This window comes from Scomber scombrus, chromosome 24 (assembly GCF_963691925.1).
Source record: "Scomber scombrus chromosome 24, fScoSco1.1, whole genome shotgun sequence".
Taxonomy (NCBI): domain Eukaryota; kingdom Metazoa; phylum Chordata; class Actinopteri; order Scombriformes; family Scombridae; genus Scomber; species Scomber scombrus.
The window spans coordinates 12173555-12197515 of record NC_084993.1 but is presented as its reverse complement, the minus strand read 5'-3'; the positions used below and the strand labels follow the sequence as shown (position 1 = coordinate 12197515).

At 41.6% G+C, this 23961-nt stretch overlaps 2 protein-coding genes across 3 annotated transcripts in view; one reads left to right on the top strand and one right to left on the bottom strand.

The window, feature by feature from the left end:
- The window catches only part of LOC133976267 (R3H domain-containing protein 1), a 47002-nt gene extending 40022 nt beyond the window's left edge, over positions 1–6980 (bottom strand). Inside the window, 1 exon segment of the mRNA XM_062414430.1 lies at positions 6874–6980. The gene's annotated coding sequence lies outside the window, so the exon portion shown is untranslated.
- A 453-nt stretch (positions 6981–7433) lies between these two features.
- The window catches only part of zranb3 (zinc finger, RAN-binding domain containing 3), an 80572-nt gene continuing 64044 nt past the window's right edge, over positions 7434–23961 (top strand). The window contains exons 1-5 of one of the 2 annotated variants that reach the window (XM_062414427.1): positions 7434–7673; positions 8927–9118; positions 18538–18556; positions 18831–19009; positions 22150–22381. In XM_062414427.1, the coding sequence (XP_062270411.1) occupies positions 8973–9118; positions 18538–18556; positions 18831–19009; positions 22150–22381 (576 nt within the window). In that variant the 5' untranslated portion in view covers positions 7434–7673; positions 8927–8972. The remainder of the gene's footprint in view (positions 7674–8926; positions 9119–18537; positions 18557–18830; positions 19010–22149; positions 22382–23961) is intronic. The other variant, XM_062414428.1, reaches the window with a different exon arrangement.

Sequence of the window (23961 nt, the reverse complement as noted above, 5' to 3'; positions counted from 1 at the left end):
GAGCAGCATGCCTCGCAGAACCACGAATATTTAATGAGTGACCTGAACATTGATTAAGATTCCACAGCTGCTTCCTGCTGTTAGATTTGTTAGAAATGTGACCTCACACACGAATAATAAGGGAGTTAAAGAGAAACTGGCTTTCCTAATTGATATTTTAGCCAATTTATGAGGAAAATGTTCACTTCACTTTCTCCTGCCATCATTTATATGATTACTTCCATCTGGAAAATCTAGTAGATTCAGTTTGTGGCAGGTGATCCATTATTTTGGCCATCTTTAAAAAAAAAAAAACACCTCTTCCCTTCTGAATCTCCAACATCTTTTCCCCTCTCGTTGCTTTTATCTTTGCCCTTCTGCTGTTCTTTTTAGCTCTTATCTCTTCCTAAAAGCACTCACCACTATTTTTCTTTTTTACAAGCTTATTCTAGTGTGACAAGAGCGTCACCTTGTGTGCCGTGGCTCTGAAATGTTTTGCCCTTCTTCTTGCTCACATCACACTGGCTAAAAGTCTGAAAATGGAAGAGACTGCTCTGTAATTCAGTGTTTGTCCTGCAGCTATGACACAAACACAAATATGCGTGCACACACACTGAGTGTAAAAGTTAGTCAGACAGCGGTATGGCTGAGGCTGGCCGTTGGGCGCTCTAGGTTTTATGACGGTTCAGCCGCGGCTTGGTTGGCTGCCTACAGGACTTCACACTGAGCCTGTGTGTGTGTGTGTGTGTGTGCACAGGATGGCGGACACAGGCTTCTGCATGCTAATTGAGCAAACAATGCACACCCAAAAAAAAAAAAAAAAAGAGATACAGAAAAATGTTTTGACACGGAAACAGGGAAGCGTCTGTGTTTGATAGGTGCACCCTAGCAGAGCAAACACACACACACTCTCCCTCTCTCTCTCACGCAGCAGTGAACTTGTAGAGATGCTCCGCCTTGCCTTGTGCGTCCTGTGGTATTGTACTGGAGCTGACAGGGAGTGGTTCATTGGTATTACGGTCGCCGCAGAGCGCAGCAGCCTTAACGGAGGCTCCCTCAGGGCATCGCTCAGTGTCACGCCTCCCCTTCACGGCACCTTTAAGTGCTCCGTGCAGCAGCCTCGAACAAGCAATCGCTCGAGCATGCACGGATCATCAGAAAACTGGCAACGTCATATTTAAAAATGTCTAAATCAAAGATGCAGATAACCATCCAGACTAATAGCTGCACACAGTCTCTTCTCTTCTCCTCTCCTCTGATGGGTGTTAATTATTTAAAAAAGCCACAGTGGGTCACGAGGGTGGCCGTCGACTGAGCTGCATTAATCATACATCAGGCTCTCCACGCACCGCTCTCACTGAAAATCATGTTGGAAAGCGAGCTAATGAGAAATGTCTTAATCACTGTGAGGCGCATAAAGAGGCTGCGCATACACAGGAAGCAGGCGAGCACTCCTCCATCACACTAATCTTCTTTCTCCTTCCCACACACACACATAAACATGCACACACACACACCTGCCGCTCTCTCTCATGCAAAAGGCTGACCTTTCTCTCCTACACCTCCGCTGTGCTCTGCGTGGATCAGGGCTCTCGTCTGCACTATAACTAGCTCGACTAGGAAGGTGAAGGACCCCCCTCAATCCCTCCCTCTATCTCTGGCTCCCCGTTCCTGCGCCGAGGACGAGGAGGCGGGAAAAAGGGAACGAGCGTCACCTTTTTCTCGGAAGCTGCTGCCAGATCATAAGGAGAGGGGGAAAAAATCTGGTGTTGATTTCGAAGCAAAAAAAGAAAAAAAGAAAGAGTAGCTGTGTTTTTCGCAGATTAGGTGTGAAAAAAACAACAACAGATTCGTCCTTTATTGCTGCTGATGAGCTTTTTTTTGTTGGTAAGTGTCACATAAAAAAAAAAGGACAACGGCTGGAGCGGTGCCAAACAGCTGTGGAATATTGTCTGCAGTGATGTAGAATACTAAACACAACTGTAATCAGCGGCGCACTGTGAGACACACACGCACACACACACACACATACACACACACACACAAAGGTCTGTCACCTAAATCTTAAAATTCCAACCACAGGAAACACAACACTGCCGACTTCCAAACTAACCCACAAAAAGACGAGTTTAGCCGAGTTCAGGACGCGGCCAATCAAAACCAAATGTTCAGACAAACAACTAATAAGGCTACTAATGCCAGTTCACACTCGTGGCACCGCAATAAAATTGATTTCCGTGTTTCGCTTAACCGGGTAACTAATCTCCCATTTTCAAGCCGTTTCCTGCTAATTGCAAAGCAAGTGGGGAAGCATTGACAGGGGAGCTGTGTAATTGGACCAGAGAACGATTAGTGTAAAGCCGATGAAATTATATCACTTTCATACGCTGTTTGCCTCGATTTCGGGAGGGCAACTCGAGCTGTGTCAGTTCAAGGAACTGCCTGTAATAGCACTGACTGAATTAAACGAAAAATGCAACATAAACAGGCACAAATAAGCCTCTAATTGCGCCGCTCGCTCTGCCTGCAGGTTGCGTTTGGCGGTGGGAGCGCGGTACGGCGCAGCCAGCCAGCATTAATAAATTAAATCTACAGCAGAGCATGTTGGTAATCCATTACCCATCCCATAGGAGAGCTTCCAGAGAATATCAATCTAGGCAATTAGACCAGAGACAATAAACACTGAAAATGAACATGCAAAGTCTTTAGCGGTTTTTAGTGTTTGGAGCCTTGTGAGAGAGGAATAAACTTCAAAAAGCTGGTCATTAAAAGTCCATTTGCAGACAACACCTGCAGAACAAACAGAGAGGAGGAGGAGGGAGGGAGGGAAACAGGAGGATGAGCTTGGCTGGAGAACAATGCGGAGCGAAGCCTCTTATTGGCTGATCTTGGTTAATTATCCCCGTAATGGAAAAGCAGAGGACAGCGCTGGTAACTAGTGAGGAGATTCAACGAGGAGCGTGCTGAATCTCACGTTGAGCTTAGTTTGAATTAGTAAAAGGAAAAGACGGCGCGCCAGCTCACTGACCTGCAGGAAAGAAGCTGGTGCTGGAGGAGTTTTTTTTTTTTTTTTTAAAGAGCACTGATAAGAAGAGGAGTTCACCTCATGTAACGATAAACAGGAGAAAAATCAACAGCCCCAAAGACACAAAGCAAAGCAGAACAAACTACCAACAACAAAAACAGGAAACCACATTTTACATTTTTTTTAAAAAGACAAATGAGTAAAGGCATGTGAGGTGGATCAACGGCCACTCGCTGACAAAGTGGTTGCTAAGCTGCAGGACCTACCTGCCCGGCAGCTCTGCCCTCCATCCCTTCTGCTACTCGACCGCTTAGTTTCCATCGTACAGGAGGCACAATGTGCTGGAGAGGAGGCTGGAGTCGCCTCCCAGCTCGCTCCTCGGCAGCTGCCTGCTGCCTCCTGTGCGCTCGCTCGACTGAGTGAGAGTGGAGGACCGGGAGAGGGGAGTGTAAAAGAGGAGAGGGGTGAGGTAGAGTGTGGGTGTCACAAAGAGAGAGAGAGAGAGAGAGAGAGAGAGAGGGAGGGAGGGAGAGCGCTGTGCGAGCACAAGTCTACCTGCCACAACCCATCAAGCACAGCCAGCCTTGGAGACAGCGCCAAATCAACAGCTGGCCTCTGTGTGATGTCACAGCCTCGACAGCCAGTCACGGCGGCCGAGGCAGGGCCCGGCACTACGGAGCGCTGACTGAACCAAAGTCACTGGCTAAATGGGGCTCTTCATTAGCTACTCTGCTTTAGGATGGAGGCGGGGGGAGGAAGGGGGAAGGGGGGGTAAGAGGAGGTGGAGGAGGAGGAAAGGGCAGTCAGGGACATGGGATAGATAGAATGAGACCGAGAGGAAGAGCAAGAGGAAGATGAGAAAAAACAGGGAGGGTGGGAGAGAGAATAGATGGAGAAAAGGAGAGCAGAGGGAAAAAAAGGGAGCGAAGCGAGAAAGGAGAAAAAGGGAGAAGATGAGCAGGAGAGGGAGGGAGGGAGGAGAGGAGAGGATAGGGGACAGGAGCGACGTGTCTGCGCGGCCCACCTAGGTGCTCAAAGACCAGGTGGAGAGTCGATGGGGGAGGCGTCAGCCGCTGAGAGGCCGAGCTGTTCGCTGGGCTACCTTCCCATTAAAAGCCGGCGCCCTGCTTCCAACACGAGAAGAAGAAGAAGAAGGAGACAGCTAATCCCACTGACTCAGAGAGAGAGCCACCAGCTGAAACACCACCCGTTACTGAGGCAGCGCAGAGGGAGAGAGAGAGAGGGAGAGACCCGATAATAAAACAACCCGCTTCAGGGCAAAAATCTAAGATAAGCTTATTTGTGGATCAGCCGGAGAAACAATACAGTGACTGTGTGAATGAGAAGAGCAGCTGCTTGTGCGTGATCAAACCACACCCCGAACCTCCTCCATTTCATCCCAAATCTGCCTTTCGTGACTTTAGAGGATTTTTTTTTTTTTAGGGGGTAAACCAATAAGAGATGATAGTACATCAGAAGTCATTGGTTTATTTCATTGAGAGATCAAGTAGTTTGTCTTCTCGGTGCATGCAGAAGAGATAGACTGATAATAATTTAAAAAAACCAACATATTTCATCAGTGAGTGATTGACAGGCTGTCAAACACTCAGGAAGTCCCACACTTGGTCCTGAGCACAGCCCCGAGTCTAGACTGCCACCGTAATGTGATTGTTTTGTCCTCTCAGTCACTCAAGACTTTTAACGGCAAACACAGTGGGTGGAAAAGTTCCTGCTGTCACTTAGCAACCGACACAAGGGCTTGCGACAACCGATCCGATCCGATCCTGCCTCATAATTGTGCCATTCGTTATGCCAGGGGTCTCTGAAGAATTTATTATTGTGCTTCCTTAATCCCATGAAAAGGTCACCGATTGAACAAACAATTTATGGACGGGGCGGCTGAATTATTTAATGGCCCCCGGACCAAATATTATAGGAAAGAGAGATTTCCCCTTGGAAAGGCCGATGAATTATTTAGTCATTGGGGTCTTGTTTTTTTTTGGCTATTACACGGCATCCCTCAACCTCAATATTGGAGAATGTCATCAAGCAAATACGCCCTAACCTGTGTAATGAATGGTCAACAGAGTGGCGGCCACAGTGTGGCCTGAAAATCTCCCTGGGGGTGAAACAGTTATAGAAAACAATTACTAGCATTTATTTTAAGCCTGCTTCACTAGAAAGCTTTTTCAGATGTTAATATTTATCCGCCTCAACCGTTTCACCCCAATAACCTGATCGAGGACGTCTAAATTTGTGGACACAAACGCTAAATATGTTCACAATTGCCTGTTGTAAGCTGGACAGCACAGTTGTCAGTCCTGTAGAGATGAACACGTCGTCTCCACTGTGAAAAAAACAACAACAAAAAAACAGCAACCGCAGGGACTGAACCGACATCCACTCTCTCCACCCACCAGGCTCCGCTGATACCTTAATGAAAATGATACTATCATGATGCTCGGGCTCAGTGGTGGCAACTTGTTAGAAATGGAAGTTAAGCCTTACAAGTCTAAAAGGCAATTATAGTCAGGTTTAGTGCATCAGTATCAATATGGATAGATGTCACTGATTAAAGAAGGCACCAAAATGAGTTATTTGATGTATGATTTGCAACCTATAACCAGCATAAATCTAGTTAAAGCCAAGATTTTACACCCTATTATTATCTCTATGACAACAAGAACAGGGTGGTCCTAAACTGCTGTGTGTATTAATATTAAATAAATAAATAAAATGCTCTTTCTTAGATCAATTTATCAACGCTTACATCCTGAGAATCTCAGAAATACTTGTGCTTAATTTTATGTGCAAGGTCACGCATCATTCGTTGCATATTTGCTATTAATTTGAATGTGAAATGAGGTTTATGCATTTAGAGGACTAATTCGGCTGCATTTTAATGGTCGGTTCAAGTGCTACATTAACATGACTGTGCCTTAATTGCTAAAGCTGCAAGTCTCAGGTTTGCTTCTGTGCTGGGTTTTATGTTAAGTATAACCTGTGTGTTTTAACGTTATATGTCATTTATTAATACGTGGGCTTGATTAATGAGCGTGTATCATGTGTTTCTACGCTCCCCATTGTCAACGACTTCCACACACATAAGACACCGTGATACATGTGATAGCATAAGCAGAGGCTGCGGGGGGATTAAAAGAAAATGCATGCATTTCTTTGGATTAATCATTCAGGGCAATGTAACTCACTAAACACCAATCTTAGTCCTCGACACTTGACGCTTCGCAGCAACGCGTCACACCAGACTTCATGTTATTTTTTATCTATTTCACGTTTCCTTCGTATCGGCAAAAATACACACGGCGGACAACATGTAACTTCTCTATCAGATAATTGATACATGTAGCTACAATTCGGCCGATAAGACATTTAACCAAGCAGCGTATTAATTCAATTAAAAGCTTAGTGTATTGAAGTGGCTAATAGTTAGCGTTCACCTCATTACATGCTGTTCTCTGCCGCATATCTTACTGGGAGACGAACAGTCCAACCAGGCCCCAAAGTTATTGAATTAAGCTGTGTTATTGGAATAAGTACCGCTTGGTTTATCTGACGGACGCCGAAAATACCAACGCTTTCTTACAATTTGGACACGGTGTTCGCTTGCGAGGTGTGTGTACTTAGAGATATATAATGAGAGGCGTTTGGTATCGTGTCGGGGCTAAAGCTAACGGTTATTACCTGGCGCTGTGTTGAAAACGGGCACACACCGGCGCCCTGAGCTGTCACGCACCACCGAGAAGAGACATGTTTACTGTAGACAACTAGCTCCTGTTACATGAATTATCCGTTTAACGTTTGTGTTTTTATAGCAAACCGGTAACTGCAGATATCTAACGTTGCCTTACCGCTTTGGTTTACAGCCGTTGTCTCTACCGAGGGTGAGTAGCGTTTGTGGCGGAGTGAGAATGACCGAGAGGTAGCAGCAGGCTGGGAGAGAGTGCGTCAACTGCTCACGTCCGGTGTTACGCCGTATTTGGTGACCCATCAGATTCTGTGACCTGCAGTGTTGGAACTGGAAGAAGTATTCCAATTTTGGCTTAAGTCAAAGTATCAGATCTATTTACAACATTTAATAATACATCATTAATACTAATTCGTCAATGCATGAGCAGCATTTGATATAATAGCCCAAACCCCATTTTTGCAAAATTAGTACTTTAAGTATATGTTCCTGGTAACATTTCTATACTTTTACTAAAGTATGATTTTATATACAAGGTTTTTACTTCTAACAAAGTATTTTTACATTGTCGTATTGACAGGCTACCTTTAAAGAATCTGAGTACTTATAACATTGCAGGTCACAGAATCTGATGGGTTACCAAATACGGTGTAACACCGGCACGTAGAGTGGTTGAATATAAGTTACGTCGTGTCGTTGCTGGACAGTTTTTTCGGTTAGCACGCAGTTTATCTTCCCAGATGTGTAATTTATGCTGCATATATTTTACATGCTGATGTTAAGATGATATGTGGTTAGATTATGAAGTGGCCAGAAAGTTGCATTCATCGGTAACAGCATGCTGCGGATGACTGGTGATATAAATCGAGTGTACCTTAAATTTGCCGCGAAAATTGCTAGTGTCTAAGCTCAGTGTGCTGTCTCATCGGGCTGGAAAACCACTCATACATACACACAAATAAGGTTGGTCTTCTTATTTAGCTTAAACGTACATGTTTGACCAAGAGAGTATACTACTACACTAGTCAGGATATTGTAGAAAGGAAGTGTTTGGCCACATGGACTCTGCTTCCAACTAATAGTAATGTTACAACACTACTACACAATTCGCATTAAATATTCATGTTATGTTTGCTTATGTTTGGCTTTCTTCTTCTTCTTCGGTTGTACTGGCGGACCACAAACCAAAGTTAAAGATGCACTCCCCCATATACTATACCAGAGCATGTAACGTCATGACTTTAAACAACTTAAACTAACAACTCAAATGTTGTAAATAAGTTATATTCTGGATATTAATGCACTTTCTTCTTATAGGTTTTTAGTGGCAGTTGGCATCAAAAAGGCTCATTACTGCCACCAACTGGATTTAAACTTAACTTTTAATTGACTAATTAAATAATAACCCCTTCCCATCCCATTTCACACTCTGCTATAACTTTTTTATATGCTTTAATTTTAGGAGAAACTTAAATTTTCTTTCAACAGCTGTTGCACATCTTCTTTTCTCACATTGACTCTCTGATTCGGGCTTATGTTGCTATTTCTACCCAACAAACCTACATACACATATTGTGATTGTCTAAAGATACGGATATGGATCTTATGTAATTTCTGTCAACTGTCTGTTATTGGTGTGCCAAAGACAATTTTCCACCATGGTGGACAATAAAGTTTTATTCTAATCTATTCTATTCTATTCTATTCCAATTTCACAATAACAAACACTGATACAACATCTGCCCCTATCTGTAAACACAACTAGCATTCTGCCTTCCATCTGTCATACACTATCATTAAGTGAAGCCTTTTCTTTTTCAGACAATAATAGTTTTGCGGGGTTGCACATGTACACTCGCCAATAGCAGTGATTACATGTTCCTTGGCTAACCACAGCATTGCCAGGTGAGGCATCACAAAGCAGATGCTGTCATTATAACTAGAGGCGCCTTCGACTGGCAACTTTTACCATTTCATCTAAGAAACTGAGTCTTATTTGTCCACTAAGCTGGGTCATCCATCTGTGACACAGCTTCAAATCATGGTATTCCTGTCAGTGCTGGTAGGCAGCAGAATAAAGCTACCCAGCATTATTAAACAACATGTTTAAATCAGCCATAAAAATGTCTAATAGAGGCTGTAGAGAATATTCACTAATTCAGACTAAACCTAATCTACAATTTTTTAACTGTTTTTCCCCCCCGGCCTAAAATCAGATCCGGCTGACTGAGCAAGGACCAAGAAACTGATGAGGACTTACTAATGGAAATGGATGATAATGGCCTACAGACCTCTCACTGTGATACAAGATGGTCACAGCAACTGTCAGGCCTTCCTCCCAAGCTCCTGCAGCGCCTGATGCCTTTCCAAAGGGAGGGAGTGGAGTTCGCTTTGTCGAAGAACGGACGGTAAGCAGCGCTTCCGCTCACTCAGTTACATCACAGCTTTGCGGGGGGTCGGTTAATGAGTTGTTTTCTTTCGAAGTTTTCTTTTTTGGGTCGAGTTTTGTGTTAAGGAACATCCCCTACATTGGCACAGCAGGCAGAAACAAAGTATTTTAAGGCAATTTAAAAAAAATGGAAAGGAATAATAATGCCAAATCTGTCAACTAAATGTAGATGCACAGGTAAGTAGTCCTGTTGTCTCTCTATGGATGAGTGCCATCCTGTGTATGCAGCCCAACCCTCTACTCCACCTCTGCATTGTCTAAATATTGATTTATTGGTATGAGGATGTGTTCCACTCAAACATATTGTCTGAGTATTTGGTGGAAGAATTCAAGCCCTTTCTTCAATCTTTACACCAATTATAAGGAGAGGGTTGGTGTTTAAAAAAGGTACCCTGTGGGATTTTTGACCACTAGTGGTTGTAGATGCTTTTAAGTGTTGCTCCTAGTTTCAGTTGCATCTCATATTCACACAAAATGACTCATACAAGACAATCACATAGCTGATGTATTTCTTGTATATATTATGTATGTTATTGAATGTTGTTTCTTAGTTAGGGGTTAATGTGATAGTAATGTGACTGTGACACAGTGGTAGAAGAAATCCCGGTCCTAGGCTGATTGAACTCTTGAACTTGTTTCTATCTGAGGGTTGTTTCCTGATCTCCTGGGGTTAGCTGGAGGTATCTTTACCTTAAGCCTATTGTGTCAGGAAGTGTGTGGATCATGAGGAACCTAGACAAGGTCAATTGGAATGTCTTTGATTGAAGTCATTGACTATTAGGTCTCTATTGGATCATCTATGACCAGACAGGTGTAACAGTTTGTTGAAATGTCCATTGAGGTACCTGACTGGTATGGCAAAAATACAATGATGACAGACCTTGCATTTGACACCTTTATTAGGCCTCCAGGATACTTACCATGCATTTGTAGCAGTGAATGTAAACTTAACTGTTAACGTTAACCAAAAACATTTCCCAGGGTATCCATAAATCCTGCAAGAAAACCTCAACTCACTAGATAAAAAGATCTTTTATACACCAACCCATCCATTCATCTGCAGTTCTAAATGATACTGAAGAGATACAAAGTTCTTTATGTCACTCCATTGTACCAATATTATGTGATTTTATTCTAATAAGATGATATCTGTACATTGATAATTTGCCGAATGAAGCTCTAAAGGAAAAGGAAAACTCTGATTTCCAACATTAAGATGGTTCAAGAGGCTAATCATGAGCATCTGTGAATATAGTCTACAATCAGAAGGTCAGATAGAGCCCAGCTTGTATCTCCGAAAACAATTACCAGTCCACAGAAGGTTCTCAGTTGCCCTCAAGTCCGCCAGTGTTTGGCTGCTTCGAGCATTAGCTGCAGGAACGGACCAGGACTTGCCCGTTTCCTAACCCGACCAGTCGATGTACACTCTGGTTGTCAGTAAGGTCAGCGCAGGGGGAGCCAATCTGAGCAGCGCCGCTGTGATGCGGAGCGGCCATATTGATTCAGGAACACTGGGAGGCACTGCTTTGTTGCACGGGCGGGTCAGGAGTCAATTGGCTCTCGCTGCACCGTACGGACAGCTACCTCAGTCAATTGGCGTCAATGTGACAGTAAGAGCAGGTTCGGGCACTACTTCTCTCAGAAGACAAGCGATAGCAGCTGTTATGTTAGATGTTAGATAGAACATCATGTCAGTGCCCGTTCTGACAAGTTAGTTCATTTATTGACTTAGAAATACAGTAATAATACACATATACACAATAACAATATCAGTATCCTGTATAATTGGGTAATGATAGGTGGAACAAAATCATCTTGAATAAAGAGTTTGTTCACAATATGTCTTGTATTTTTTTCCCTCCTTTCATCGTACCATTTTTTATCATTTCTTCTCGGTCAGCAGTAATGTAATCTGTCTCCTCCGTCACCTCCATTTATGATATGATTCTCAAGTCTAAACAATCTGAGTACATAAGCCAGCGGCTCCTCATGCATATCAAAACAATGCTTTATTTTACATAGAAATAGTTTTTCTCTCACTAAAGCCTCTACTGAACAGGTCAGGTTGGGTGTGAAGGAGAAATATAAGATCAGACTGTTTATTTAATCTAGCTTCTTGGCTTGCAAAATCAATTGAAAATCGATACCGATGTTGATATATTGGCCGATCATTTTATACATATAGAACATATACATAAACACATTTTTTGCAATGTCCCTCCAATGTGGTTATCAAACACTTGTGACACTAATCTCTCATTTATTAGCTTTAAAATCAATTACAGAAAGCCATCCTCTACACATCCTTGTTGCTAAATAGAACAGTATCAAAGCAGTTATGTGAGATGATAGTGACTAAGAATTGAAGTGTGTTTTAAACCTACTCTAAATCTCCACAAGTAAGTGCATTCAGAAGCAGGCAGGCGGCAGGGATGATTACAAGCTGAAAACGATCATCATCGACCGCCATTATCTTTCTATTTCTATCTGCAGTTTTTCATTTGTTCATTCAATATTCTTGGAAAGAGCCTTGAATTAAGTCTCTATCTCACTGATACTCAACAGATTGTCACTGAAGAGGCAGAAATAACAATACTTTTACCTACAGATTGCAATGCGGCTGCAGACTTATTGAATTTTTTGTGGAAGGAGTATAAAAAAAAATCTGGGAAATGTAGGATGTCAGTATACTTGAAGTGGAAATAGACGAGGCAGGCTGGCAGGAGAAAAAAAAAGTAAATAGCAGCTCTTTATTATAAAATAACTCCTGGAATGCACTGAACATCACTGATGCTGGATATCTAACAGTGTAGGAGGATCCGTGGGCGGATTTTTCCTTTAAATCTCATAGTCAGTGTGTCTTTTCACATCCAGAGCATCAAGAGTACCGAGCCGAAACATCAAATGTTGTTGCAATTCAAATACTTATGGAGCCCACTGTATTGGTCTGTGTAGGAGGGTGAGTGAATTTTATAGGGTTAGATGAGGGATAATGTGGGAAAGCTGTGGTACAGAGCGACAATAAAAACCCATGAGATGTGGTTGATTGTATTGTTTTGGAAAGTTGGGTGGAAGTTTGCCATTTGAGAGCTTACATTTGTACATATTCAGCTAAAATTGCAAAAATTACCCATGATGTACTTGTAAATTGCAGTACTCTGAATGAGCCTACATAGATAATGCAAAAAAAAAAACCCATCAATTTGGAGTAAAAGTACATCCATTAAAACCTCTTGGTCACTTCCATTAAGGTGCTGATTGTGATGTGATGTGATGCAGTGCATGTCCACCCCGCTCTGATTTGTCCACAATATTATTGTTAGTGACTGTCTGTGCTTTTATTGAAAAAAAGGGGGCTTGCTCTGCTGATGTGAGAGGGGGATCAATAAACAGACTTTGTTCTGTCTCGCTGTGATGGTCAAATTACTAAGAGAAGAATCCAGAGAGGGGAGTCTGTTCTCCGTTCACACAAAAGTTGATATGTTTTTACGCCACATTTGCACCGGCTCATAGGTATTGTTCATAATATAAAGACTACACGCTGAGTGGTCCTGTAAAATCATTTGGACTTTTCAGCAGCACAGTGGGAGCTATAGTACCTCGTAAAAGCCCATCCGTGAAAGATAAATGAGGTACAGTGCAATAAGTGACAACATTTAAGAGAAGCTTGGTGGACATCATTCAGAGAGCAAAGTAATAAAGCTCCTGAAAACCTGGCTCCAAATCTTCAGTATTACTCTAAAATCACAAAAACCCATGACTAAATAAGCAATAGTCAACCTTCAAGTTTATTTATTAAGAGTTTAGCATTCAAAAACACAGCTAATCTGCTTCATCGGGACTTGGTTGACCCTGCATACTTCAAACCAGTGAGAAAACCAAAATACAAAAATCTCTCATGTGAAATAACCAAAATTGTTCTAACCTTGGCATCAAACGACTTAGTCATAGTAAGAAGCAGATTAGACAGTAGGTATTCAGGCCCTTCAACAGTTTATTTGATGTCATTGATTCAGTCTGTTAAAGGGGTACTACGTGATTAAACTTCCATTAGGTTGGGGGATTTGTGAGAGACGGATTAAAAAAAGAGGAGTCAATCTCCAAAACCAATAGATTCTACAATTAATACATTCTCCCATGCAGCAAAACAAGAGTTTATTTTATTCAACCATCTCTAACAAATATGTGCTGATGTTTGTCGATCTCAGTGCCTCCAATTCGCAATGCAGACTGGCTGTTAACATGACTACGACAATGCTACCATGGTGATGCTAAGCAGATGTTAACCATGTTCATCATCTCAGATTAACATGTAATCATTACAGTACAGCAGAGGTTAGTGGAGGTATTGAGCAAATAGACATTTTGACCTCAAGGTGACACTAGATGATAAGTCACCACAGTTATTATAATTAATTCTGAAAGGGGCATGAATTCATTCAATAGTAATGTAGCCATTTGACCAAAAAATTTAAATGTCAACCTCATGGTGGCGCTAGAGAAAAAAGTCAGAGAATTGGCCAAGTCAGTAGATCATCATCCTTCAGGCATCAGGCATCCATAGATGTCTGCACAAAATCAATCGAATAGTTATTGAGATATCTGGACCAAAGTGTTGGACTTTTCAGCAAAGCAACCACCAAGAGTCACCAAGGCCAAGCTGCTACTACCCCTGATGACATCATAAGGGGTCATTTTTTTCCACACTTCAGAAAGCTCCATCTAGTGCCTCAAGGGACATTATGCAACTGTTTTGACCGAGAAGACCTCCTCATGACTAGTAAAGTGATCTGACCATCATGTGTAAAATCTGTGGAGTGCCCCTTTAAGTCAGACAAAAGTAGATTCAATGCACTCTTCAGAATAATAGAAGTATTTGGTTTTGATGGGGTAGTACAACAAAATCTCTAGTTATTTCAGATCATTTTCATGTCACCATTGAAATACAGCAGTCTGTGAACAAAACAAATCACATGAACCCGAGATGCAATCTGAGGGGAGTCACTGGGTACGGTGCAATTTTAAAAAAACGAGGAACGTCTCGCCGACATCTTCAGAGTATTTACTTTCTAAGGCGAAGACAGCAGGAGATTAAACATCATGAAAAATGTCATTTTACCTGTAGCCCTGATGGTTAGCTTTCCAGTATTTAGATAGTATCCATCCAGGATGTAAAGAAGACATTTTATAGGAAAGTAAAGAGGCAGTACATGATAAACAAACTTAATATCCTGCTGTGTCAGTCTGTGTGTTAGAGGAGAGGACATGCTGGTGGGAAACACTTTTAACGAGATTATAGCCTAAAAAAAACATGTTCATCATTTAAAGGAAGCAAAGTTTTCAGAGGAAATGCATCATTAGAGCCAAACACAAGTTACATTCATACATCTTTATGTTCATACTACTGTTACCGACACAAGGGAGCAAGAATTATGATTAAACATGGCAAAACAAAGCAAGTGTAGTCATATAACACCCACATACAATGAATGATGCAAGTAATCATTAAAACTGAGTCCAAACAAACCTGCACGTAAGATATATCTTTAAACTCTCACAAGCTAAATAAATTACTATTATTCAGCGTTTAAAAGAAGGAATACCACCTTCTTCTTCTCATAAAGGACAAGCTGAATTCAAAAGCAATAACACACACCATTGCTCACTTTAATACACGCAGGGGGGCTTTTACTGTGTCTGGTGTCAGCATCAGCTTATGGTGGCTAATTGAAGCTATCGTTAGCAAACTTTAGAGAAATAATTCAGCATTAGTGATGTACCTGAAGGAGCTAGCTGACTTTATTACTCTTCTTTGCCTGTGCTAGCATGTTACAGTTGAACATGTTAATAAAAACTATTTACTTTTTGTTTTACTTTTGTGTTAAAATGTGAAATGTGTGAAATGCTAATCTGAGACATGCTAACACTCGAGCTCAAGTAAAGAAAAATGACATATATATTACTTAAGTCAATAAACTGACTTAGTAATATATAGCATAGATATATTAGCATAGCATTAGCATATAGCATAGATATACAGCAATATTTAGCTATAGTTAAGCTAACATTGCTTAACATATAGAAGGACTAAATGCACTACATTTATATAGCATCTTTCTAGTCTTCTGACCAGTTAAAGTGCTTTTTACAACACACACACACACACACACACACACACACACACACACACACACACACACACACACACACACACACACACACACACACACACACACACACACACACACCCCACTGGTACAGCCATTAGGAGGAGTTTGGGGTTTAGTATCTTGCCTAAGGACACTTTCACATACACACTGGAGGAGCAGGGGATCAAACCGCTGATCTTCCAATTAGTGGACGACCTGCTCCTGAGCCACAGCAGCCCCCATGTAGCTGCTATAAGATACTGGTCACACCAGACTACGTTAGACTGTGGTAGCAAAGCCTGTGAATGTGCTGAAATGTGCAAGGATTTTTTGTTAAGGAAGGTGTTTTGTTGCAGGGAGATAATGTTTATGTCTATGGCAACAAAGCGACCGTGAGCTCAACTACATATTTAAGAGGTCATTCCATTTTAATTTGGTTACTTCCATGACTATTCCTTATTTCTTCTGTTTAGATATAGTTAAAAATGTAGTTTAGATGCTGTGATGAAATATTCACGAAAGGAAACATTTTGGAAGGCACTGCAGTTTGGGAACCAATTGTCTTTAGGTGAGAAAAAGGGAGGATGAAAAAAACATTAAAGTCCACCAAAGACAAGAGAGCTAGGGTGTGTTTAACTACTGTAAATGTCCGGAAAGTACTAAAAGTAAATCAATGAGGATTATCTTTTTTATGCTTAGATTAGGAAAAAGAAACCTTAAATTAAACATCTTTCAAAAAGTTGGATGTTAGTGCCATCTCTCCTACATTGACATAATCTTAAAGAGATATATCGTTAAAGGTTTCATATAGCTCAGGTTTAAAGTTTTCATTCTAAAGTCAAACGCACACTATTGAAACCTCCTCCTCTGAAATAAAACCTTTTACCTGAACCTTTTCCACTAACAGATACTTTGTTTTGATACGAAGTTCAGCGACAGTATACAGCAATACTGCACTCTGAACCCATAACTGTATGTGAGATGCTGCCGGGTCATAGCACGGTATACCGAAGCACCCCTTGAGCCAGCCTTTTGTGCTGCGTCCAACCTCTGAGCATCCCTTTCCACTGACCGCGGTGCACTACACTTCCAGTCCTCACAAGAGAACCTTAACAGGGCTGGAAGATTGGGGTCATACGCTGAGGCCACACAACACATCACTGCGCAGAGGTCAAACCCATCAAATCATTGGAGCTGGCTTGGGAGGTAGGGGTAGCCCATTTCCTGACACTTTGGGGGCTTGTGGGTTTCAGAGATAACATTAGAAAAGATGCGGCGACGGGAGCCCGTGCCGTCGTCAGGCAACGGCTCCGCAGCATCCTCGCAGTCTCAAACCGTCAAGACGGCATTCAGGTTATTTAAAGGAGGATGATTAATGTGTTGAGAAATGGCAAGCACCTGCCCCAGCCGCACTCCCTCCCCCGGTCTTTGAGCGTGGGTGCATGTGTGTGTGTGTGTGTGTGTGTGAGTGTGTGGGTGTGTGGGTGGGTGTATGCGTGAGCACATATATATGCATGTGTATGAGTTCGTTTACATGTGTTTGCATTTGTGTGAACGCTTCCTTTTGTTCACGCCTGTGTGTGTGTGTGTATGTTATGAATTTGTGCATGTCTTTTGTGTGCATTTTTCCACACACTCTCCAGCTCATGTGTGCCTGTGCGTGTGTGTGTGTGTGTGTGTGTGTGTGTGTGTGTGTGTGTGTGTGTGTGTGTGTGCATTGCGCTGACTGGGCCGGTGTGCTGGCAATTAGAAAAACCACCAGTGGCAAGGTGCACATTAATCATGTTCCTCAGCTGAAAGAGAGAAATGGGGCGGAGATGGGGGGGTTGGATGGAGGAGGAGGAGGAGGTGGAGGAGGAGGAGAGGGAGGAGGAGAAAGAATAATGAGAGACCGAGTCTGAGGTATTCAGAGCTGCTCTGTTGCTCTGTTTGGTCTGACATGATGTTGGAAGCATTTATGAATAAAGCAAGGTCATGACAATAGGCCCGAACCCCACTGGGCAGAGAGAAGTAGAGGTGGATCCATCTGCACTTTTTCCAACCAGGACAACTTTGGCTCCGGAATGCTTTCATTGTTCATTATAATGTCGAGCGTAAAAAGGAAAAACTAGCTGGCTGTTATGTAGATGAAAACATATCAAATCAGAGTTAAGAGGCAGCCAAAAGAAGTGAGCAGTTACTTTTTATCCTAGTTTAACTTTACATGCTGCTTATTATTCACTTTACAATGATGAGACACAGAAAAAAATAGCAATTACTCAAATTTAAGAACTTGGAAGGAGTAAATGTTTGGTGTTCTCGCACGATAAATGACATCAGTTAGACGCTATATTGAGTAATTGACTTTGCCGCGACGTGGGCGCTCGTACCGAACGGAATCGCGGAACCCCCCGGTACGATTCTGTCCATCGGGAATGCCAAGAAAGTTTGTTCGAAACAACAAGGCCACGTTTTCGACAATGTTGGTAAAAATAGAAATGTAACATTGTGCCATTCTGCTATTAAAAAAACCAAACAAGAAAAATAAAAATATGGAAGCGCAGATGGCTGGAAGATGCTCAGCTTTGTCTGTACTGCAGTGAAGTTGTTTTATTTCTATCAGTGGTCTCAGGTGAATATGAGACCACTCCAATAGTAGCTCCAATAAAATGTTACTGACCGCTCATTTTACTCCACAAATACAGTATTGTGATCTCTAAACCTGTTTTTTTTCTTATTTGATATTCTGGTCATATTCTGCATCATCCAGAAACTTTCTGTCTGAATCTACTCTGTTACATCAGACACAGAAATATCCAAAAGGAACAAGAATATACATTTTAAATAGAGACAACAGTGCTCAACTCATACTAAGGACTGGTACATTCCTAAATTATGAGTGACAGACCTGATATATGTGAGATAGCGGCTGAGTCTGAGGTGGCCGGTAGTGCCTCGAGACTTTGTGTGATTTAACTGTGGCCAGAAATTGGGTTATGATGGAGGTTTCAGCTATGAATCCTTCGACAAGCAATGAATGTCTGAAACTTTTGTGGTACCTTTGTGCCGCAGGAGCTCCAATGAAGCTGTTATTCCTCCTACATGTCAATAGGTACTGTGTTGTCTTCTCATATAAACCATAAACTCTGTCTTTTTATAGTTAACTGGTTTTATTGCCTGCTTGTCAGCTCTACAAAACAACCTCCTACTCTGAAAATAAAGTTTTCTCTGTTTTCTTTTTGTTTTACAGGTGTATGATCGCTGATGAGGTAAGCACACACAAAAGCTGGCTCGGGAAATCTATTTTCCCTCCAAAAAAATGAACCTGGTACAGCACTGCATGCCTTCCAAATTAATTTGTCAACCCTGCGTAGTGCTCCCACGTGCCTAATCGGTTTTGACACTAGAATCATTCTGAGACCTTATTACTCTTGGGCCTCACATCAGCTCGGCCGTCATATGCAATTTACTGCGGAGTCGGAGCCCGATTGACTTGTTTTTCTTCCCTCCCTCTTTCGCCATGTGTTGATTTGGCTGGTCCAGATGGGTCTTGGGAAGACGGTGCAGGCCATCGCCGTGGCGTACGCCTTCAGGCGAGAGTGGCCCCTCCTGGTGGTGGTGCCCTCGTCTCTCAAATATCCCTGGATCGAGGAGCTGGAGAGGTGGATCCCCGAGCTGCAGCCTGGAGACATCAAACTGGTGGAGAACAAGAGCGACACCATGTAGGTCATCCTCCTCCTCCTACACCTCACTCTTCCCACACTACCCCGGCCAGGCTACACATGCATGTAATAAAGTGTTGTTCTCATCAGCCTCGTAGAGTTTTCTGACCTTTCTTAGCCTGCAATAATTGATTTTTTGGCTACTTTTGAGCCGCGGAAACAAGCTGTAAACACAATTATTCTCGCTGATAAAATGTATATGGTGAACATTAGCAAACAGTTAGTATTTTACACAATTAGATGTGCAGCAACATTAGCATTCATTTAGATTTTTATTCTGGGAGCCTGATAAATGTACGTTCAATGTTTACTCTGTTTACAGCTCGTGTTATTGCCCTCTAGTGGACGAAAAAACAAACAAGTGCTCCTTTAAAGCCGATATCTGACGCCTTTTCCTTTAGCTTTACCATTTTGACATTGACCATTTTGAGTATTTGTTGGGACCTTAGGCAGATTTATCCTCCACAGTGTTCAAATCTTGCAGTCACCCCAAATCTAAAAGTCATTTTTATAATAAAGCATGCACATAGCTGGTTGTCTCATATCTCATTGGTATTAACTATGATGATGGGTTTCAAATAGACAATAATATGCAAATTTCCAAACTTCATTCGATTGACTGGCAAATAGCTGTGCTTTTTAATGAAAGACTAATATTAGCCTCAGTATGAAACAATGATGTTTTGACAGTTTTTAAAAGCTAAAATTGAAACCTTGAAGGAAATGCTGTTTAGTAAAAAACTAGCTTCATTTAGTATTGATTAAAAGTCACATGGCCAGCAATCTAACCATTAATAACTGAGGCAAAAACTATTTAAATAGAAAAATTGGTTTCAAAATGTATTCCAATGTAACTTTTTTTAAAATTATGGATTATTTTCTTGATTCACTGATAAATCCTTTGGTCTATGAAATGTCAAATATGGTGAAAAACGCCCATCACATTTTTCAAGAGACCCAAAATTCTACTTGCGAAATTTAGTTTTTCTTGTTAGATTATGCCTAATAATAAATTAATACATTTTTAATTAATTCAAGGCAAAGTTCTCCATTTTCTATGACATGGACACATCCTACTCATCCAGTCACAGTCTGTGTGGAAGTGCACGCGAGGTCTCTTCAGAGCTAGCTTTAGAGTTGTTCAGGATATCTATGCAAAGCACATAATCCTGTGGATTATGTTCATTGTCAATAGGATTATTTAAGTCAAAGGTTGCTGCCATTATTTGAACTTTGGGGCATGTAAGCTGTGTGGCGGTGTCTGGAGGTTCTTGGTGCTTCTACTCATGCAGGCGGTAATAATTTACCTAAAGACATGGAATAAGAAAAATAGACTTGGTCAGCTGAGGTAGGAGTGTGGGAGTGAGGCAGCATGATAGACAGAGAAGTTGGGGCTGACAAATTAATCTCAAAGTGTCCCTCTGTGTCAGGAGGTAGAAGGAGCCGGTGTTTGACAGCACTGACAGACGAATGGTGTCAAGGCGATGTCTGCAATATTGAACAAGAGCTGAAATTTTCAATGCAGGAAGCGGGGTAAAAAATGCTGGCTTGGAGAAATGCGCCTCGTCCTCTCAGCTGTTTATATTGATTCAGGTTGTGTTGGACTTCTGTGGTGCATAAGCAGTGAATACAGCTACTTTCATTATCTTGTCAACTTTCCCCTAGTTCTTGTAGTTTTTTTTGAATGAAACAAACTTTCGATGTTTTTTTGTACTCGGCGGAAGGGGGAAAAAAAAAAACCTCACATCACAGACGAGGCGCAAAGAGGTTGTGAAACCCTTCTGGGGAAAACGTGTCCTTGAACTAGATGTGTTAATGACTGAAGAGGGAAGCAAGAAAAAATTATGCAGCATCTCCTCTCAGTATTTTGACTCGCTTTTCCTTTTGTTGAACATGACTGGCACCTTAGGTTTATTTCAGCTCGGAAATGTGCTGTGTGTGTGTGTGTGTGTGTATGTGTGTCTGTGTGTGTCTGTGTGTTTCAGCCTGACAGACGCTGGAAGTGTTTTTGATTTCGCAGAGATCCTTATTGGGGTTTTCAACGCAGCTGAAATGTTGCCACTCTGGTTCCTGTGTCTGTTTGTTTAGCTGTGACTGTTTGTTTGTGTGTTTGTGTTTTGGGGCCGCGCACAACCTGAAAAATGGAGAAATGGCAATACAGCGAAGGAATGGATTTCTTACCCACTGGAGAAGAGAGGATGTATGAATAAGCTGCTGCTCTAGTTTGTGTCTGGCAGTGTGTCCGTGTGTGTGTGTGTGTGTGTGTGTGTGTGTGTGTGTGTACCTGAACATTTATCATGTCCAACAACTCCTTTTCAAACAGTCTTTACTTTACCTCGAGGACTCAGACGCAAAGTCAATAAGATTTGTTGACTGTTGATTTGTGAATATTAGAAGTGGCTACTCTAAGAACTACAACAGTCATTTAAAGGAAAAATCAGGTGATATTCTGTCAAAAACAATAATGAATTGATGTACTAAAATGTAGTGATATGTCTTCCTTTGTGTGTCCACGATTAGAAAAATGACAATCACATCAATGAGTCACACTGTTTCATTGGGTAACATGTTCACATGATCATTACCATGAACACAAACACTGTAGTTTATTCTCACAAATCCCACAAACATTGTCCTGCTGCTTAATCCTCTCTGGAGTGCCAAATGTGTATTCATCCACCGCTGAAAATAGTCCCCAACAAACACTCTGTTTACTCCTGTTTGGGTAATGTTTTCTATAAAACTACAATGCTCAGCTGTTTTAGGACATTACTGAGCCTTCTTAAAAAATGAGATTATATATTCATGACCTGCTTTTCAAAGATTCATACTGTGTCTTCACCTGGAATCAACTTGTTTTGAGCTGAGAACCATATAACACAAGGGATGTTAGAAGATATGGATGTACTGACACATTGTTGGTTTTGGTCTTTTCACGAGATTGAACATAGACTATCACCAGCTTTATTAAAAAAAATATGTGCAACAATTATCAAAAAACTGGTTCCAGCCCTCAAATGTGAATATTTGCCTAGTCTTCTATGATAATAAACTAAACATATATATACAAATAGATGCCATAATGCTTCTCATGAGTTGGTGTTCATTGTTTGTGTGTGTGTGTGTCCTTACCCCTCCAGGGGCATCAGCAGCAGTAAGGTGACGGTGCTGGGTTACGGCCTGCTCACCACAGACGCACGCCTCCTGGTGGAAGCTCTGAGCAGGCAGAAGTTCTCCGTGGTGGTGGTGGACGAGTCGCACTACCTGAAATCCAGGAACGCAGCGCGGACGAAGATTCTGGTGCCTTTCATTCAGAGCGCCAAGCGGGCCATCCTTCTCACCGGCACCCCAGCCCTGGGTCGCCCTGAAGAGGTAATAAAATTTGATTTAATGAAACTTTAATGATGCCTCATGGGTAAATGTCCATTATGGGAAAGAATGCAAATTTAAAAAACAGAGTAAGCTGTTTTGTTTTCCTCCCAGACGGCTTGAACCATGCAGCCGTCACATCCAAAACTCCTTCAGACCCTGCTTTGAAAGTTTAATTAAAAAACTAAACATAGGCCTGGTTAGGAAGGAACAATGTGGACACATATAAGAAACCAGATTATACTATATAACTGATTAACTGAGCTCAGTCATGAAGCGAGATTAGAAGGCCAAAGAGCTTACTCGGGGCTCAGCTCCGGCTTCTCCGTCTCACAAAGGTGTTCTGCTCTTAAGTGCAGGTGGATCGCCATGGTAACCTGCTCCAGAGCAGGTTGTACTCCGATCCGACGCTCAAAAAGCCAATTAACTCTGTCCAGCATCACTTATCCTAGAGGATCCCGTGGACTTATTTCAATAACCTTTGTTACAAAAACTTCATTTACAAACCCACGATATGAACAGACAGTGCACTGCAATAAATGAGACAAGTAATAAAAAGGAGCGCACATGGGTGGGGGACTATTGAATTAAGAGACAATAAGAAGGGCTTTGCACAGGACAACAATGTTTGTAGAGCTGCAGAGCCTTTCCCCTTCTCCATAATGATTTATTATATCATTTTTATATATGTTATATTGAGGCGGTAGATTGCAGCCATATTCTATCACGGCCCCTGTAGATGAAGCTGACTTTGTGAATAGAAAATCTTTCCACAGTCTCAATGTGAACACACAATACATTATCAATAAGAAGTACTGTATAATATGACTGCTGTACCCTAATGATGGGGCACTGATACAGCTTTGTGCTCAGGCATTTACACTGGCTCATCCTCTCCAGCCTTCAGCAGCTTATCTTTTAACGTTTACACTATCTTTGTGTGGCTCAAATTATCATGAATAAATAATAAAGTATTAGTAGTCCATTTTTTTTTTTTACTGTAGTTCCAAATTATACAGTTGAGTTGAGGAATAATTCTCATTATCTTCATGAGAGCCGTGGCCCTATTTTCCTCCTTTTCTTACCATCACAACTATTGATCATGTTCACAGTTTTGGAACGTAATTTATTATGGATCTACACAAACTGCAGGGAAAATTATTTTGCAAATAGTTCCGCTCTATAGTACACACACACAAACACACACATAGATTAAACACACACACAAGGCCACATAATTATTCCTAACCTGCAGCCCTGCTTTTTTTAGCTACCTTCTTCTTTTTTTTTCTTAATTGGTGTTGCATATTGAAAATAATAAAACTTTATTCGGTACTCAGTATAAAAGATGCATGAAACCTTTGGAACAACAATAAAAAAGCAGAAACTCAAACGAGGCTAGAAGGTAATTATAGTCATTAAAGGCCTAAAAGCTCAGCTTCAAGTATTTGTCCATGAAGGAAAATATTCTAAATAAGATACAATCAGTGTAAAAGTTTGGAGAAAAGCATTCTTGCTAATTATTTATTGAGACTTTCACTCTTCATGAGGACTGTGTAGTTGTGGTTCGATTACAGTTGATT